General features: G+C 44.1%; 1 protein-coding gene across 1 annotated transcript; it reads left to right on the forward strand.

The window, feature by feature from the left end:
* Window positions 1–13,561: 13,561 nt before the first annotated feature.
* On the forward strand, window positions 13,562–14,500 carry LOC122482590 (olfactory receptor 51I2). The gene has a single exon (XM_043578898.1). It carries the CDS (start codon window positions 13,562–13,564, stop codon window positions 14,498–14,500), a length of 939 nt encoding a protein of 312 aa, XP_043434833.1.

Below are 14,500 nucleotides of genomic sequence, written 5' to 3' on the forward strand. Positions count from 1 at the left end.
GAAAGGCAGAATAGAGAATTTATGGTTTAGATCTTATAAAATAATTATTTTCGACCTTCTGTTAAAATGGTTTTCTTCACACTCTTTCCTTGATAGCAGGGAAACTCCTTGGCCATACTTGATTGCTCTCAGATGATGTATGTGTTTACATCTAGACTAAATTAAAGGAGGTGCCCTGTGGAGACTGACCTACTCACCAGAAATATTGGGTTAGAGACCTCAGCGCAGCTGAGCATAAAGTTATCCAGAGTTTTCTCTCTGTGAAGCTCTCCTGAAGGAATATGAAGGAGAAGTATCAGGTGCCAGAGGGAGGGACCCATTTCTGAATGGAAACATTTTAAGTATTTGGGATCCCAGTTTCCATATATGCCCATAAGTGAAATACAGGACTCCTAACGTAAGTGCTCTTATCCACTAAATAAGCTAATTTACAAGCGTGACTGACCACCAATGCTCAGCATGTTTTCAAATGGAAAATATTGAGTCAGACTGTGGTCTTCTGTCAGTTTAAATGGTGACCTTATTGATTTTTGCAAAAAGCTCTATATTGCCAAATCAAATAATAATAGTAACAATTTGTAATGCCCTGAGCGCAGTGTTGAGAGAATTTACAAATAAAAAACAAGACTTGGGGAAATTGTCATTGATTCCCATCCTGGGGAGAGAGGGGAAGACAGTCCCTATGACCACAGACCTGACATTGACAGCCCAGGGTATAAAGGAGAAAGGACAGGGAGCACTGGAATAGGAGTCTCCTCAAAGTGCTGCTGGCTCCTCTCCACTTAATTTCCTCCCTTCTTTCTCCATCATCAATTAGAAAAGCGGCCTGTCTGAGGGGATAGATAAAACGTACTTTTAGGTTTCTCTTCCTCGTATGAGGCAGGTGCCATAACATAGAGGCACTCCTGAGTCTTTTATCCTGAGAAGGCCAAAAACAAGCCCAGTTTTCTGGTTTACATAGAAACTCTCTTTGCCTCTTTCTTCATAACAAGCTTTTTTTTTTTAACTCAATATTTTTCCCTATTGAAATGGGGAAATACCTGGATTTTGGCCAAGTAATAAGGAACAGAGAGCATTTTATATTTATTTTGGTTTAGGCCCTTAAAGTCCACCTCAAAAATTAAGTCACCTTAGAAATAAACACTAATCATGGTTCAGCTAAGTTTGGGTGGGGACAATATTGAACTGTGTGTGTGTGTGTGTGTGTGTGTGTGTGTGTGTATGGCGGGCTAATCTCTGAGTAACAAAGGTCATGCTGATCAGGGAAAGGGTTAGCAGTAAGCAGGGGTAGGTAGGGGACCCTCAGGGAGGCTGACTGTAGCAGTGGCTGGGTTTGGGGGCAAAAAAGGATCAACGCATTCCAGACCTGCCTATGTTAGGCACCATGGATGGACTCTCACAAACAGTTCTTGATAAGGTCCCAATAAAGAGTCAGGGATAAAAATCCCTGGTGACAGCCCAGTCAGGACCCCTCTCACTCTTGAGAACTTTGTTATTTTCACTCAATAAACTACCGCTTTGCTCAGTCGTGGCTGTCCGGGAGATTCATTCCTGGACTCAGTGAGACAAGGACCCTAGTGTCTCCCACCCTGTGGTATAAATTGGCATTGCCTGTCAGCGGCTCGTATCTCATCCTCCAGGGCCTGTGTGGGGTAGGTCAGATGAGGAGAACAAAGGCAAGAGAAATGTAGCTGAAATTAAACATCTTTACAGCTTGCAGCCCACTGATACGTAGCTGAAACATGCAGACCATGACCTTCCTCAAGGAACTCATGGCTGCCTGAGTGCCTTAATGTTTATGTTTTATTAAAGACTGAAGGTAACATTATCCTTTTTTAAAATATTTATTTATTTTGGGGGAGAACACAAGGAGGGGAGGGGCAGAGAGAGAGAGGGACAGAGAATCCAAAGCAGGCTTTGTGCTGACAGCAGGGAGCCCGATGCGGAGCTTGAACTCATGAACAGCAAGATCATGACCTGAGCCGAAGTCAGATGTTCAACTGACTGAGACACCCAGGTGCCCCTAAAGGTAACCATATCTAAACAGCATCTAGCCCTCCAAGGTCCTCAAAGTCTTGCTTTAAAATTCTTTAGAAACTTACTTTATCTCTACCCACCCTCCTTCCACCAACTTAGAAGTATACAATCAGTCACTCCTCACATTCCCAGTGCAGCTCTTTCTGCTCACAGGTCCTGTCCCCATGCTTTAATAAAAATCACCTTTTTGCACCCAAAATGTCTCAAGAATCCTTTCTTGGCCATTAACTCTCAAGCACAAACCTTCAAATCATATCAGGTCAGTGAAGAGACAGAGAGAATAAATTAGAACGAACTTTATGATAGGATAGGATTCCTGACCCCCATGCCTCATAGTAAGACTCACAGTAAACTCAATACAACTAGAATGTGATGCAGAATTGAGAAAACACACCTCCACGTTGTGTGGCCTTCCATGCAATTAATTTCTGTGTGAGCCCAGGAAGTGGGAGAACCTTCAGAAATGAGAGCAGGGTAGCAGAGGGCTATGACCAGGCCCCTGGGCATGGCTGACCATCAGCCCCACTTTCTCAGTCCCACTGAGGTTCACCCCACCTCCAGGAAGCCATTTCCACACTTGATCAGTTCTGCTAGGATGGGACAGCTTTGCTGCTGCTGTTGTGATTCAGCAGGATGAGTAGTGCTCTTCCCCAGAATCAGGGGTACAGACGATCTTTCTTCTGGGTTACGGTTCTCCCCAGTAAGGGCATTGCCTCGTCAGGAGAATATCCGACCCTCTTTGGTCAGCTGCACACATTTTCCCACCGTGCTGATGCAGGGTGGACTCAGGACCCTGCACCACTCTGTTTCATGTTCAGGAAAGAGGGGATCCATGTGTTGGTGGCTGTGCACTGAGCACAGGAATGCCCTCCAGACAGCTCAGTGGGGTGTGTGCCCTGAAGAGGGCTCAAGTTTCATAGAAACAACGAACAGGTCATGAAGTCAGCAGTCACTTTGTGAATTACTATCTTCCCAACTTCAAACAAGTAATTGGGTCCCTGCTGAGCAATTACCCCATGCAGGGGAAGAGGAGGACCTCTTATCAAGCAGCACCTGAACACGAATGTCTGTTGGGAAGGTCATGGAGAAGTCGTGGCTGCTGGTTGACCCAAGAGCTGGACCCCACCAATGGGAGCTCCTCACCCCTGATGCTGTCCTTGGAATGTGCATAATCTGCCTTCCTTCTCGCTGAAACAGCCCCAAGGACATGACCTAGAGATAGTCATGTCTTGCTGAGACCAGCAGGAGGGTATGCAACGGAGCCCAGTTATGTCCTCTATATAAACCGAGTTCTGGTGCCCGGTGCAGACATCTAATAGCTTGCCACCACCCAAGACAAACCTCCTATCTTTGCTCCCTTGCTCAGGAGTTCTGCTACCTACCATCTGGAGTGGCTGCCTCTTTCCTGGTCTCTCCTTGCCCTCCAATTAAGGCAGTTGGTTTCAGATGACACCTGGGACACTTCTCAGGAGCTTAAGAAGCAACAGCTCAGGTGTAGGGAGCACTGGCAGGCAGGAGTCACATCACTCTCACTGCACTCTCCTGCCTGAAGCAGAGTTGCTGGCCTGGGTCTGCATCTCCGCCCGGGCTCCAGCTTGTGCTGGGCAGGATCACTTTGCTGCAGCTCTGGTAACACCACCTTTGACTCCCCCACCCAGAGCTGGCGATGGCTTCCTACTGTTGCAAATCTCTAGGTTGTATTCCCTTCCGCTGGTCAGTTTCTCAGCTCTTGAAACCTGTATAAACAATTCCCAGGATTCAGCTCATTGTGTTTTTTTTTTTTGTACTGGTTATTATGTTACTGTCCCTCTGTCTCCATCTCACCCTTTAAGCTATTCTTTGAGATTATGAGGCTGGGCCTCTGTAAATGGCATTTCTCCTTCTCCAACCCGTTCCCCAAATCTGTAAATGAGGGTGAGGGGGGCTGCGGTAGGAAGGAATGCCAGTGGCATTACTGGTTCTATTTTGCAACTTTCCACGTTGCCAGAACCAGTCTTACCAAGACCTATAAAAGACCTCGGAACAAGCCTGAGAGACCCCCGGCCAACCTCACCCCCATCTCAAAAGAGTGAGCCTCAGGCACACGGGCTTCTTCTCTGAACTTTTGACACTCCAGAACCACCTAAACAGCACCCACTCTTCAAAATCTGAGTTTCAGCTCTGAGGGGCTCCTCCTCCAATCTCGTCAGATTTAATACTGTCATCCCCTCCTTCTGTTCCCCAGACCCAGAGTTAGAAGTGACTTCTGGAATTGACACCTTCACATTCCCTTTTGGTCTCTTTGGTCCTCTAATACTTGGCCAACAATTTTTTACATTATTTTTTTTCTCATTCTAAGGAACTGATGTAGTTATATTCTGACTGTACTATCTCTGGACCCTGGCTTTTGTCTCCTGGGTTAGAGTATGACTAATACATACAAATTCAGTACTGAATACTGCATTCTGAGACCCAGGCTAGGGTGTGGAGACACAGTGCTGATCAGGAGCACTGGGATCCTTCTCTGGGAGGACTTGTGGTATATTTGGAAATACAAGTGAATCCATTATTGATGTCCGTGTGGAAAGATTATTATCAAGAAAGTAAGGCATACTGTGGGAATAACAGATGTTATATTACACAAATAGAAACACTTGAACAAAATAGAAACCAAAATTTCACAGATGTTTATTCAAGAAACACATTCACAATATTTCCATCAAATAGAGCAAGGATCATAAGTTCATCCATTCAACAAATGCTTACAGAGCATCTACCAGGAATCCTACAATATTTCAAATAAGGTGGACACAACTGTGAACAAAGTAATCAAGGTTCATTCTGATCATGCCTGTGTTTCACTATAGATGACAGGCAACAAACAAGTAATAAGAAAACTTCAAAGCATGAAAGCGGGATGAAGAAAACAAAGTCCAAACTAGGAAGGTATGATTGATATGCTCAGGCTTGCCACAATGCTTCACACAGTGGCGGGTACTTCATAAAAGCTTCACAGGTATTGATTGAGTAAACAGAGGAAGTTTCAGGAGAATCAGGCATTGTCAGATTGGCAGTTTGTTTCACTATTTTTTGTTGTCCTTTACAATGGGAACAACTGATGTGGTTACAAGGAGGTAAGGGGAAGCTTTAGCATAGGGTTTGCTCATGTCAAGAAGAAGGAACTACTTCTGTCACAGCTGTTGCTGAGGAAGAAAGTCAAGATGGAGAAGTAGGAGACAATATGGAGGGAAAAGGGGAGCAGCAGACAGGTCGGGAGGAGATGAAAAGGTGAGACATCAAGGAGAAGCGTGGAAAGGTCTGAAAGAAAGAAGAGTATAAGCAAGAGGAAGGAGAGTAACGGGAAGAGGGGAAGGAGATTGAGGGGCAAAAAGAGAAAACTCAAGAGGAGGTGAGTAGCAGTGTGATCACCAAGTGCTATATAACCACTTAATCCATGGAACTTTCCTCCTTTCTTTTCCTCTCAGCTTTCAGGGATCATACTTTCTTTAAATTCCTGGAAATTACTCTGATAATCAGCAATCTATCCATGCTTCAACCTTTATTCCTCCACCACCCCCAAAGCTCCCCTGCTACAGGTGTCCATGCCCCTGGGCACTATCCTGCCATTGCAGGAGCGAGGGGTCAGTGACGCTTCTACATAATAGAATGAGGAGTAAATGACCACGTGTAAGGCAAAGATTAAATTGAAAACAGTAGAAAATAAAAGAAAGAAAGCAGTGTGGCATTATACTGACTGATGTTCAAATCATTCATTCTGGAGAAATCTATGTGGTGAACATTCCTATGGACAGGGCTGTCCAGCCAGGAACTCAAAGAAACCTCCTGCCAACAGCCATGCGAGCTTGGTAGTGCATCTTCTAAACCTAATCAAGTCCTCAGAGACCACAGCCCCAGCAGGGCCAAATGCATTCTCGTGAGAGAATTTCAGCGTGACCACTCAATCAGGCAACCCCTAGATCCCTGGGGCTTAATGAATATGACAGAGTTCATTTTTTATTTGAATATAGCTAACACACAATATTGCATTGGCTTCAGGTGTACGACATAGGGATTCAACAAATCTATATGTTCTGCTATGCTCACCATAAATAGAGCTCCCATATTTCACCATCCAATGCTATTACAACATAATTGACTATATTCCCTATGCTGTGCCTTTTTTAAATTTTATTTTATTTATTTTTTTTATAATTTTATCCTATCATTTTTTTAATCTTTTTTTTAATATATGATTTGTCAATAAATTTCATATATGCTGTGCCTTTTATTTGCATGACACAAATAAGTGGAAACCTGTATCTCTCACTCCCTTTCACCTATTTTTGTCTTTCCTTTAGTGCCTCACCTCTGGCAACTTTCAGATTTTTCTCTGTGTTTATGGGTCTGTTTCTGCTCTTGTTTCTTTTTTTTCATTGCACATATAAGGATCATATGGGATTTGTCTTTCTCTGTCTGATTTATTTCACTTAGCATAATACCCTTTGAGTCCATCCATGTTGTTGCAAATGGCAAGGTCTCCTTTTTTTTTGCGGCTCAGTAACATTCCATTGTATGTGTATACCACATCTTCTTCATCCACTCGATTATAATGGATATTGGATTGCTTCCATATCTTGGCTGCTGAAAATACTGCTGCAATAAACATATGGTTGCATATATCTTTAAGACTTAGTGTTTTCAGGTTTTCTGGGGTGGGTAAATACTCAGTAGTGGAATTACAGGATCATATGGGATTTCTATTTTAAATATTGGAGGAATCTTCATGCTGTTTTCCACAGTGGCTGTACCAATATGCTTTCCCACAAACAGTGCACAAAGGTTCCTTTTTCTCCAAGTCCTTTCAACACTTGCTATTTCTTTACTATGTAGTTCCAGCCACTCTGACTGGTGGGAGGTGATACCTCCTTGTGCTTTTTATTTGCATTTACCAGGTGATGAGTGATATTGAGCATCTTTTGATGTGTCTGAAAGCTTTAATCAAGTCTAGGCACAGCCTATACACATAACAATGGTGTTTGATTAATTCACTTATTCATTCACTTTTATTCAACAGATATTATTAGGCCTCCAGGATATATTAGAGGTAGGTGAGGGAAGCCAGACCTCTTCCATCTTCACAGTTCCCAAAGTGGGTTTTGTAACCATAGCCTTAGGAAATTGTGAATATATCCCTGATTGACAGTACCAGCAACATTCCAGGTAAAATAAAGGAGGAAGTATTGGGGAAGAATTGACTGAGGCCAAAATTATGTTCAAATTCATTGGGTGACATTTTCTAAATAGCTGTAATATTCTGAAAATGGCTGGTTGTACTGCTCATATTATTTCTCATCTCATAAAATATTTGTCAACTTCTAAGTTTTAAAGAAACTTTGAAAATCAGTGGATGGCAATATATGTAAATGATACGGTCATAGCTTATAGGTGATAGCTGCCATTTTACAGAAACATCTCTAGCTATGTCATGAATAGAGTTCCTCCATGGGCACACACCAACCCAAAAGCAGCTGCCAATTTCCTATATCACACAGAGCCGTGCCAGACTCTGTAAGACATGGTTTCTGTGATTATGAAGTTGACAATAATGTTACTCAATTCATTCATTCTAAAGGACAACCAAGACCCAGACTCTGGGCTATGTACTGGGGATAAAGCAATGAATATGACTGGTAGTCCAATTATATTTAATGTTGTACACATTTCAGCAGTATCTGAAAAACACTCCAATGAAGAAATGAAAAGAACATAGGGTTCTAATGAAAAAGGTCAATATATTAGGAAAAGAATCACAGAGCAGCTAAAGCTTATAAGGAATCTTGGAGCTGTGGGATTCAGCAGGAAGGGTTTAGGTGATAGAATTCCATGCAGAGGAAATGATGTGAACACAATGAGGAAGCACAAAGCATGAAAGAGAGTAGTTAGTGATTCGGAATCTGCAACAGCTGCAGTAAGACGTATTTTTCAAGAATGTCATAAGTCTAGGATTAGGCAGAGATGGTGGGAAAGAGGAACAACTAGGCATTGGCCACACTCAGCTGCAATCCTTGCAGAGGGAGGGTTGTGATAAAGAAAATAGGCATCTCCCAAATTGCATAAATACAGCTCAGAAAATAGCCCTTTGAGGAAAGAAACTCCAATCTGCCAGGAGTTTGAGATTGTACACTTACAAGGAGCAGAAATTTAAAATGATTTCTCCATATCTCAAAATGGCTAATACATGAGCACAGTGGGTTCTATATCCTAAATGAAAGCGCATGGGGAAATTTTGAATTAATTATCAGGGAACCAGTTAGCCACATTTCAAACTCCTTCTCAGAATTCAGTGGTTCTCCACTGGGGTAATTTATTCCCTCAGGGGCATCATACCTCAGTGTGAGGTATCATACCCTCAGGGGTGAAGCAGCTGCTGTGTGAAGATCAGGGATGCCACTAAATATGCCACAATGCAGAGGACATCACACTGAAACAAACGGTCATCCAGCTCAAGATGGTAATATGGGTGAGATGAAAAATCCTGCCCTAATTAAAGTGCTAAAAAACAGTTGTGAATTAGAGGACTTGAATAATGACTGCTGAAGAGATCTGGTGCAAATTAATGAGTCTTCAGCCCCACACCACACCCAAGGGAAAGGGATAGGGAAGTACATCCCATTTTAACTAGGGTCAATACAGAGATACCTCAAGGATTCTACTCAGGAGACATATGTTCCCCCAAAAGTTGGAGAAAGAAAAACATGGCCGACTGGTTCCTGACTCATGCCTCTACATCTACTCTTTTACATCCTTAGAGTTTGCATGACAGACTAATGATGTTCTGAGGAGACTATTTGTTGCAGTAGGGGCAGGTTGACCATTTCCTGGATGAGCTGTGTGCTAGAGAGAGCTGTCAGGGCGTTGCCTTAGCTCCAGTCCACCAGAGCATAGGGCTCTACAGAGGTGATGAGTATTTGGAGGAAGACACAAGCAGTCATACAGAGTAAAGAGACATTAATTTAAACCAAGTGAAGAAGAAGTAAACTATGGAAAGAGGTTCCACGATAATCTATGAAACACAATGAAAGGGTCAAGGCTAAACATTTCACACACCTACTAAACATGACAGCAGCTAAATGAAACACGCATGAATAATGAACCATCCACTTTCCCTTCTCTCTCCTTTCAGAAGAACAAATTAAAAGCCATGGTTAGCGAGTGAGGGTTGGGAGAAGGGAAATGGGGTGACTCCGAACCCTGGAAAGTTCAACTATTATGTGAGCCTGGGCATTGTCAATACACACAGGGCTCACCAGAGGCTGTGTTATCATCTGCAGGGGACCAGAAATCTTAGGAAACTCAGTTTTCATGCATGGTGGAAGAAAGAACTAGCCTGATTCAATGCAACTAAAGGGGTCTGAGAAGCAAAATTGGTTATGTTCTGCTCGTACATTACTTGTTGGGCTTGGTCAACATTACAAAATCCTGGGATCCCTTAGAAGACAATGAACTCCCCTCTACCACACCTGCCCATCCTTCACAGACAGTGTCTTGCCCTGGGTAGAGAATTGGACTGGCTGCATAATTGCTGAGTTCTTTTTCAGATACAGGAGCCCATGCTTTATTCTCACTGGTCTTTAAGGCTCTCCAGAGACTAAATTCTTTCCGATGCATGTTCAGACACAAAGCCAGCCTCACTTGCTCTCTCCAGAGGCTTAGAATTAGATAAAAAAGAGCAGGCATGAATTCACTCTAGCAGATACAGAGGAATGTGTGTGTTGTTCCCCTGGTGATGTTCCTCTGTTTGGCTTCTGGTGAGTTCTGCAACCCAGTAGTGGGTAGCTAGCTGACTCTTTTGAGGTTTCTTCTAAGAAAGGGTGAAACTGGGTAAGGGGTGGGGAGATAAAGAAGAATAGAGTGCAGGAAGCTACCAGAAGGGAGCTTTTTATTAGAGTGAGCAGAGCAGGGGTCCCTGGGTGGCTCAGTCAGTTAAGTGCCTGACTTCAGCTCAAGTCATGATCTCACGACTTGCGAGTTCAAGCCCCAAATCAGGCTCTGCACTGACATCTCAGAGCCTGGGGCGTCATTCGGATTCTGTCTCCCTGTCTCTCTGCCCCCTCTTGAGCGCTCTCTCTCTCTCTCTCTCTCTCTCTCTCTCTCAGGAATAAATAATAAACATTAGAAAAAACTTAGAATGAGCAGATCAGATGCAAAGTCCCTGGACTTGGGGGTCTTATTCCAGCTTTGCCACTAACTTGTTAACTCTGTGTCATGCACTGTTCCTCCAGAGAGCTCACGTTGCTGATTCAGTGAACTTGGGATCCATGTTCCTATGATTCATTAACATCATAGCAGTTCAGGGTGGAGAATAGGATCAGGGCACAGGCAAATTTCAGAAATCCAGGAAGCAAGGTGATCACAAATTACAACCCGGATCAAACCCACTGCTGAGCGTGCAGATGTTCAACGTTTGTACTTGTCATATGAATTCTGAGACAAAGTCTGTAAAAGTCACCTGGGAGATTAAAAGTGTAGACAAATCAGCTAGTTCTAAATTTTATAGCGGTTTGGCATAGCCAAGCATGTCTAATCTTTTTCTATTCCTGCCCTTGATTTCAAATGCAGGTCATCAGCAGAGCCTCTCAGTTCACCCCCAACTCCTTCTCAGCCTGTCTTTGCCTTCTTGAAGTTCTGTTGCAAACCTTCACAGGAATTTTATCTTTGACTAGAAAGTAAAAAGTAAAAGGACTTCAGAGCCATAAAGGATAATATGTGGGAAAACAGTGATAAAGGGGAGGAGACTCGATCTAGAGAGAGAACTTGTCCACACGGCCAGGACAAGCCCCATCCAGGGGAAATGCCAGGGCTCCTCACCCCCTCCAGGGCCTGTTCCCCTAAACCACTCTGGCCCCTCTGTGGCTTCAGAGAAAGGAAAGTTCAGAGCCAGGACAAGGGAACTGGAGTCCCGCATTGGAGACAAGAACTTCTGCATCTTGTTGGCCACGTGAATCTGCCTTTAGCCTTCCTCTTTGTTCGATAGTGTCTTTGAAATCTCCATACACTCAGAAATGTGTGCTCTGTTTTCCTTCTCAGCATCTTCTCCAACACCTCAATGGGTCTCAAAGACTGAACTAGACATTAGAGAGTCTTACAGATCCTTACTCAGATGAGGCGTTATCACCTGCTTCCATGGTCTAAGAGGCAGGCTCACTTGGGAGAGCCTCCACCTCTGTCATAGATTCACTGGTGACATAGATATAAGTTCCTGGCAGGGTATCTGGCACGTAATGTGCTCAGCAAGGATTGGTTTTCTCTCACTGATTTCTTTTCTTCACATGCACCCAGACCCCCCCCCCCCAAGGTGAGCCACTACTGGGAATGATAAAGGATGTGCTCCTGGAGTGTCCGGCAGCCTTTTTCCCACAAATGCTACAACTCAGATCCCTACATGCACGATGGCTTTTGCCCTGTCCTGCACAGAATCCTGCTCACTGAAGCCTGTTTTCTTCTTTTTCTTCTCCCTTCTCTTTCTGTTCCTTTCACCTTTGCTCACTTCTCTTCTTTTTTTTTTTTCCTTCCATGCGTTTTTTATAAAGAATGATAATTACAGTCAGGTTGGGGAAAATAGAGATGAATGGGGTTGTTCAGTCCTGGATCCCAAGCATCACATGTTTGGAGAGAGGCAGGTGTGCACAGACTGATTCTAGGACCAGAAGGGATGTAATCAGTAACACAGAGAATGGCCGCATACTTCCTGGGAACCATAAGACGATCCAAATTATAAATTTTCCCATAAACTCTGTAATGTTCCCCTTGTAATAATACTGAATTAAGGGTCATCCAAGAATTTCTATGGCCTTTGTATACCTGGGGCTCTCAGGTCCTTTTTCTTCCATCCTGATCAGCAAGGATTCTGAGATTGTGCTGTGACCATGCTTTGTTAGGTTTGAGAGAGGAAGGGGAAACATAATATTTACGGAGTTTTCTCCTATAGGAGGGTGCCTTAGCCTGATACTGTTTTGCCAGATGAAAAGTCTTCCAGCCCTCTCTGTCTTCATCCATCATGAGGGGCTGGAGGTGAAAGAATTCCCAGAACATCAGAATGCTGGAGGTTACAAAATGTAATCACTCTCACAGAGAAATGGCGGTGGGTTAGCCTCTGGGATTGGAGTCAGGAACACATGTCATGGTAGAATAGCTGAGTAATAGAGTACATGAGGGTGCGTCTATGTTGTGAGGGGTTAATAATGTGGGCACAGGAGTCTACACACATGTAAGTGACATGCTGTTGATGGTCGAACTCTGCATGTACGTTGTGTGTTGTGTGCATACAAAATCTGCATATATGTCAGTGTGGACTGAGTGTATGAGCACCACAGGGCACATGCATGTTCAAGACTGTGAATGTCAAGAATAAGAGCAGAGTATATCTGTGTAATAAAAGTAAGTGTGTGCGGGGGTCCTGGGTGGCTCAGTCAGTTAAGTGTCGGACTGCGGCTTAGGTCATGATCTCCTGGTTCATGAGTTCAAGTCCCGCGTTGGCCTCTGTGCTGACTCCTTCAGATTCTGTGTCTCCCTCTCTCTCTCTTCCCATCCCCAGATCGTGTGGGCTCTCTCTCTCTCTCTCTCTCTCTCTCTCTCTCTCTCTCAAAAATAAGTAATCATTTAAAAAATTAAAAAAAGAAAGTGTGTGAGAGACAGCAGTGCAAGTGCAAGGTGCTCTTTCTAAGAGCAGGAATGGGATCCTGGTGAGGCTGTTGTGAAGGTATATGAATGTGTCTCTGAGACAAAGGATATTTTGAAAGTATATATGACTATGTAAGGGGGTGAAAACCTGGTGTTTGGTGCAATGCCCTTCCACAAGCTGAATGGTAGCATAACCATAGAATATTTAAGAGAGAAGTAATAATGTTTCCAAAACGAGGAACACCTTTGTGCATTTCCACAACGTTTTCTTGTTCTTTTTGTTTTGTTCTTTTGGAGCACTTCTGCCAATAAAAGGCTGGTGTCCAGAGGTGGTCAATTTTCTCCATAGCCCATGGAGCCTTCCCCTCTCTCACATAGCACATCATCATTCAAACTAGCTCTCAGAAATGCTGTGATTAGTCGAAGACACCTCTGGTTAACCGTTTTCAGGGAAATGTTTAATACTTCCAAGAGTTATTGTAACTCTACTTCCTGGTTGTCTTTACAATGACAACCTATGGATTATACTTCACATATTTGCATTCAATGATGCTCTTAAAACTAATTGAAATATAGAAAATTTTCTTTGTACCTAAGTAATATTTTTGAAGCATTCTCAATGTCTTAATTTTCTTCATAAAATAGAGGAAAATTAGCCCTTCCTGGGGCCTGCTGACCATAAAATGAAGAAAGAAAGTTTGCCTACATTTACCTCTAACCAGTGATATCAGGAAGGCATCAGTTTCCAACTGTGTAGACTTCACCCCCTGTGTGTCTTACTTCCTGGCTTCTTGCCCTCTAGTAGGGGCAACTCTCAGAAGTCCCCAGGTTCCAATCCTGAAAAGTGCCCTGGCCTCGCCCTGCCATGGGACTGTTCAATGTCACTCATCCTGCTTCCTTCCTCCTGACCGGCATCCCTGGTCTGGAGAGCTCTCATGCCTGGCTAGCAGGGCCCCTCTGTGTCATGTATGCTGTGGCCCTCGGAGGCAACACTGTGATCCTGCAGGCCATGCGAGTGGAGCCCAGCCTCCATGAGCCCATGTACTACTTCCTGTCCATGCTGTCCTTCAGTGACGTGGCCATGTCCATGGCCACACTGCCCACCGTGCTCAGAACCTTCTGCCTCAATGCCCGCAACATTGCCTTCGATGCCTGCCTGATTCAGATGTTTCTCATTCATTCCTTCTCCATGATGGAGTCGGGCATTCTGCTGGCCATGAGCTTTGACCGCTATGTGGCCATTTGTGATCCCTTGCACTATGCCGCCGTGCTCACCAATGAAGTCATTGCCGGAATAGGCATAGCTGTGGCTGCTCGGAGCTTCATCACCCTCTTTCCCCTTCTCTTCCTCTTCAAGAGGCTGCCTATCTGCAGATCCAATGTTCTTTCCCACTCCTACTGCCTTCACCCAGACATGATGAAGCTGGCCTGTGCTGATATCACGATCAACAGCATCTATGGACTCTTTGTTCTTGTATCCACCTTTGGCATGGACGTGTTTCTTATCTTCCTCTCCTATGTGCTCATTCTGCACTCGGTCATGGCCATCGCTTCCCGAGAGGAACGCCTGAAAGTTCTCAACACATGCGTGTCACATATCTTGGCTGTACTTGTGTTTTACGTACCGATGATTGGGGTCTCCACAGTGCACCGCTTTGGGAAGCATGCCCCACGCTATGTACATGTCCTCATGTCCAATGTTTACCTCTTTGTGCCTCCTGTGCTCAACCCTCTCATTTACAGCGCCAAGACAAAGGAGATCCGCCGAGCCATTGTCCGTATGTTTCGGCGCATGAAAACATGA

The sequence above is a fragment of the Prionailurus bengalensis genome, chromosome D1 (genome assembly GCF_016509475.1).
Source record: "Prionailurus bengalensis isolate Pbe53 chromosome D1, Fcat_Pben_1.1_paternal_pri, whole genome shotgun sequence".
Taxonomy (NCBI): domain Eukaryota; kingdom Metazoa; phylum Chordata; class Mammalia; order Carnivora; family Felidae; genus Prionailurus; species Prionailurus bengalensis.